This window comes from Amia ocellicauda, chromosome 10 (assembly GCF_036373705.1).
Source record: "Amia ocellicauda isolate fAmiCal2 chromosome 10, fAmiCal2.hap1, whole genome shotgun sequence".
Classification (NCBI taxonomy): Eukaryota; Metazoa; Chordata; class Actinopteri; order Amiiformes; family Amiidae; genus Amia; species Amia ocellicauda.
In genome coordinates this window covers 2,392,997-2,398,417 of record NC_089859.1, presented here as the reverse complement: position 1 = coordinate 2,398,417, position 5,421 = coordinate 2,392,997, and the positions used below count along the sequence as shown (strand labels likewise).

The 5,421-nt window shown below is 43.0% G+C and overlaps 1 protein-coding gene across 1 annotated transcript; it reads right to left on the bottom strand.

The window, feature by feature from the left end:
- Positions 1-638: 638 nt before the first annotated feature.
- Positions 639-5,102, bottom strand: LOC136759722 (G-protein coupled receptor 83-like). The gene is made up of 4 exons (XM_066714720.1): positions 4,424-5,102; positions 2,837-2,962; positions 2,271-2,404; positions 639-2,023 (listed from the first exon to the last, which is right to left on the bottom strand). The coding sequence occupies exons 1-4, from the start codon at positions 4,796-4,798 to the stop codon at positions 1,399-1,401; spliced, it is 1,260 nt and encodes a 419-aa protein (XP_066570817.1). The 5' UTR covers positions 4,799-5,102; the 3' UTR covers positions 639-1,398.
- Between the last annotated feature and the right edge of the window lie 319 nt (positions 5,103-5,421).

The following is a 5,421-nucleotide window of genomic DNA, read 5'->3' as shown; positions in this document are numbered from 1 at the left end:
GAAAATAAATAATACATCTGAAAGGCTTCATAAGCTCATACAATTGAAATTACATGTGGTAACAGTACAATTTTACAATGGTTAGCGATGTCTTTCCTTTTTCTGATGAGCAAAAAGATTTCTACCCAAACAATCCGATCCAATAACTTGTTTTCTATCAATGTCCCCAATTTAAATATACAATAACTCAGTATTTCAGTATTATAGGTGCATTTACATGTACATTGCATATACAAAAAGCTTAAATACAATAATGTACAGCAGATATTATGGGGATTGTTATTGATGTATCTATTAACACTATATTTGCTGATAAATGGAATTTTTCAAATTGGGATGATCTCAAATAAAATTTGACACCATTTTTTTCCTTTTACAATGTAATATTTATTGTGCTATTCAGTAGATTGAGACAATCCAATGAGGGTGATGTTATGTTCACTTTAATCTCTTCATCCACTTTTCTCAAGTGAGAAAATAGATTTTGGAGATTTTTTGGGAAATATAAAAAAACACTTTGGAGAATAAATGTTGCTATAGGTTTTATAGCAACATTTATTCTCCAAAGTTTTTTTATATTTCCCAAAAAATCTCCAAAATCTATTTTCTCACTTGAGAAAAGTGGATGAAGAGATTTAAGTGAACATAATATCATATCTAAAAGTATAGTATGAGCACATGAGGAAAATGGGACACTAGGAGCAGTCAGGACAGGACTGCTTGACTTGGTCAGCTGAGAGTTGCATTGATTCATTACTTCTGTAAAAATATAACCTATTCTGTCTCTAAATCTAAGGCTCAAACTTCCCATAAGAAATGATTGTGTTACACATATTTTTGTGCGTTCTGGAGCAATATGCCTGCCCAGCACTTATATATCTGCAATATATCATCTCTGTGTCATGGCATTATAAAAACATATATACAGTACAACTTCATAACTGGAGTTGAATAAGGAGATCAAATCCTCCACAGCAACCTTCTCATTCTTATGAAAGCATGGATTTGTCCAGAATTTGCAAAATTGAGAGTTTATAACCACTCACGATGTCTAGCATCAACAGATTGACCAACGATCTCTTCATCAACGCACAGCACCAGCTGCTATGGAGGAATTTCTATTATAGATGCTGTGACACACACACGCTTTTCCCTGTATAACGAGTATGTCACTTCTACCACCAGTCCACAAAATGCACCTTCAAACAGCAAACGTGCGGGGCAGGAGATCAAGTGTTCAAGTATCCTGTTTGACATGCTGAATAAGTGTGAGGTCATCGCAGTATAATCCATGATCCTGGCAAGAGTTCAGATGGAGACGTCTGTATGATGGATCATTGTGTATGCGCTTCCACAAGGAGAGCCGTGATCCCATAGATTCCTCCGCTGCCAGGCCAGCTAGGTCACAGCCACGATGGGCTCCACAATGGAGATGTCAGTCCTCCCCGAGTGCACGTTGGACGTGGAGCGAGTGCACTGGTTGAGCTTGCTCCTCTTGTAGTTGTCACTCTCGACCCATGCGTTCCTGAAAGGGGGCGAGATGGAGGGCAGGGCGTGGGTGTTGGTGGGCGGCTGGCGCCTGCAGACACACAGCAGGGACTTGAGCTCAGAGCGGAAGCTCTCGTTCAGCCAGCAGTAGATGAAGGGGTTGTAGCAGGTGCTGCTCATGGCGAACCAGTGGAACGCAAAGTACAGGCCGTTGTTGGTGACGATGGCTTTGCTTGAGACGAGGACCACGTAGCAGTTCAGTGGGAACCAGCACACGGCGAACACCACCACCACCAGCATGAGCATCTTGAGGGTCATCTTCTTCTTGCGGCGGTGGGCGTAGTACTGCTCCATGGTGATGTCCCCGATGGCGTTCCTCATCCACAGCTTCTTGGCCACGATGACGTAGGCCACTGAGATGACGCACAGGGGCAGCACATAGAGCAGGACGAAGGTGGCCAGGTCCAGGTACTTCCAGAAGAGATCGGCGGGCGGCGGGAAGCTGTGAAGGCACACCATCCGGACCTTCTCATGCCTTCAAGACAAAGACAAGAGACCTTAAGCTTTTCTGTTGGGTATTATGCGAGGGCATGAGAAAGGTCTTCAACATTTCACAGCAGATGCAGTCTACAATCCAGGTTTGGAAACCTCATCAAAACACCTAAATGCAATAAATATACAGAGAAAAGGACCCATCTCACAGGGTGCCCAGTCGGTCTTTATAAAGGTTGTGATATAGGCTGACTGAGGACAATCTATGACAAAAGTGCAAGAGCTCTTACCCAAAGTCGAACCGAAAAAGCTTCTGATAAATCGCGTGCGGTAGTGAGAAGCAGGCGGCCATCACCCAGATCACCACGATGCAGATGACTCCTCTGACGGTGGATATGCGGGGTTTGAGAGGGTGCATTATCACCTGGAGAAACACAGCGGGTCAAATGTCAAGTACACAGTCTGGAGATCTAAACACACACAGAAGCAATTCAGTTTGTCACGGTGTTTTATTACTCCTCCCTGTGTGTTGATCTGATATAATCAAAGTCATCGGCAAATTATTTCAGCACGACTATTTCTCAAGTGCCACAACTCAGATGATTTTAGCGTACAGGTGATTTTTGTGTTTCTGCTCACAACTCACGCAGACCATAGACATTAATTAGCTGCTGGCAAACAAGTAATCACTCTCAGGTCTGTAATAAACAGCTGTAAAGTGGCAATTCTTCAAAAGGATGAGTCACATTTCAAATGAAGATGACAGACTTAAATTAGGTCTGAATTAAAGCATGTCACATAACAGGATCTGCTTCTGTGTTTCTAATGTTGACCATCAGTGACAGGGTGTTCTCACCTGGTGTCGGTCTAAAGCAATGGCCGTCAGGGTCAGTACCGACACGTGAACTGAGCAGTACTGGGCAAACCTGCTGACATGACACATCAGCTTCCCAAACACCCAGGTGCTGTTGACAAACCTCACCTGGAAGAAAAGACAAAAATCAGCAACGGCAGCACAAAACAAGCTGATCGTTTATTGCATTTTATATCCGAAATGCAAAGCAGTAGAACTGGGTCATTTAAAACAGTGCATCCTTTCATTTATGCCATGAAAACTAAAACATTTTTGCAGCTGTACACAGTGACATGTATATTATCAATCCAGACAAATTAAATTTAAAGTAACAGATTAGAGTGGGCTAATTTGGGGAGAAGGGGTATTCTTCTGAAATGATAATGCCCTCTTTTGAATGTACTTATTATGGTAATATTTTAGCATTATCAGACCATCTTAGTTTTTTTTTTCTTGTTCCATTTGTCACACAGATATTCACCTAACCCACTCGGGGCTCATAGTGGAGAAACAGCTCCCTCAAAACCCGCTAAAGGTCAATTAAGCCAAATCAATATAATTGTTTTCGCATAACCCTTAAAAATGTTCAGAAAAAGACTGAATTATTTAATAGACAAGCTAATCATATTTTATATCGTTGTAATTTGTGTCTGTACTGTTAATCACAATACTTCAACCTTGAAATTTAGAAAAGTAAATGTGAAAAAGTCTTTTAATACATACATAGCTAGTTAGCTTGTCCGTTTGGTTCATTTCGGCAACCGACGAAAATAATATCCCATTGACATGGTGCGCATGTGAATTTATTATACAAACTTTCATTACAAAGATATAGCCTATTACTTATTTAAAGCTCAGGCATTATTATTTAATATAATTTGACAGTCTACATCGTACTTAAATCTATTGGAACAGTAACCGCATCATCTATAGGAGGAGATGCATTTAACACACAGTTCAGAGGAGTTTCAGGTCAATTATTAAACTTGGCAAACAGGGACACAAATAGATCATTTGTAACCATTTATCATTATACAAATGTGTTCATGTACTGTCCAGTTACATTGATAGAAGCTCCACCATCAGTCAATACATAATCTTTTTTTGTATATATATATATATATATATATATATATATATATATATATATATATATATATATATATATATATATATATAGTTATTTGTATGGGGTTTACGTATTTATTTCTGGCTTTATTTTTATTCGTTTTGTTTGGTTGAACTATGTGGTTCATATTAAGCCAGGCTATGTTATCGAATAGAATACAACTGTATTTCTCTTCTAGACTTCTAATTAAGTCATTAATTGGATAATTATAACTATATTACACACAGGTAAGACTTTTAAATTAAACTATAATTCTCAACAGCATATCTACCGTCAACTCATAATTATGAGGTGACTAAGGACATTTCAAGCAAAGCGCAGATTACGTGCCTTCAATTAATCGGATATCTGCGATCGGAGAGGACTATTAAAGCACCCAACTGTCCTAAAGTCATATTAAACAGCCTCCACATCCCGGGCTGCACAGCCGCGCCTGAGCCGAGAGGACCGGCCTCACTCACCAGGGTGAAGGGGGTGTTGAGCAGGGTGATCAGGATGTCGGCGATGGCCAGGTTGGCGATGAACAGGCTGGTGGCCGAGGGGGTCCTCTTGCTCTTCAGCACGACGTGGCACACCAGGATGTTGCCGAACAGCGAGATGACGATGATCACGGAGTACGCCACCACCAGCAGCGCCTGCACGGTGCGGTTCTGCGACTCGGTCTCGTAGCGGGTCCCGTTGGCGTAGATGGCCTCGTCCAGCGTGAAGTTCCAGCTGAAGAAGGAGCTGTTGGGGAAGCCGTACAGGGTGGAGAAGAAGTCCGACGCGTTGGTGCCCCCGCTCCTCCTGAACGACTTGGACACGTAGGGCAGAGACAGCCACATGAACTTGGTCATTGTGCAGCCGGGGCTCCAGCAGGACGGGCTGGCTTCAGTGTCTTCTGCCCCGCGTATAAAAGCAGCGCTCCTGCATCGGATCTGCGCTGGAGGCTACTGAGGGGGTGCTTGTGCATGGGAGTGCACTGGTGCTTTTATCAGTGGGTGGCAAAACTTTCCTGTCCTCCTCCCGTCACTTTCTGCGCATTGGTTTCATAATGAAAGTGTGATGCCCACTCAGCCTGCATTATGAGACACAACCACACAAGAGCAGCAGAGATCATGCAAACTGCACACCTACGACTGCTCTCTGAATGCCATTCCCCCGTCTTGCAAGAGGTCTTTCTGTTATATACAGCTGCTCTGAATAAGAGTGATGTCTCTATGAAAGCACCAATAAAACTCCAGGCGAGAGGCGTCGCCACTGTGCCAGCTGTGGACCTGCCCGCCTGCACTGCCAGACATGCGCAGAGAGGCGCACACCTGCAGCCGCCGAGCAGCAGACAGGGGGTGGACGTGTGAGAGTCAGACCCAATGAAGCCCGATGTGCTTCTGCAGAAAACAGCACCGACTGAGCATCCGACAGCACGGTCGCTATTTTTAGAGCATGTAAAACAAACTGCAACTTGTTCAATGAAAGCCAG

Excerpts from the sequence above, each read along its gene's own strand:
- LOC136759722 (XM_066714720.1), bottom strand. The coding sequence starts at position 4,798 with ATGACCAAGTTCATGTGGCTGTCTCTGCCCTACGTGTCCAAGTCGTTC. Across the intron at positions 2,405-2,836 it reads TTGCTTTAGACCGACACCAG|GTGATAATGCACCCTCTCAA; the intron begins GTGAGAACACCC and ends GTGTTTCTCCAG. Across the intron at positions 2,024-2,270 it reads CTTTTTCGGTTCGACTTTGG|GCATGAGAAGGTCCGGATGG; the intron begins GTAAGAGCTCTT and ends TTTGTCTTGAAG.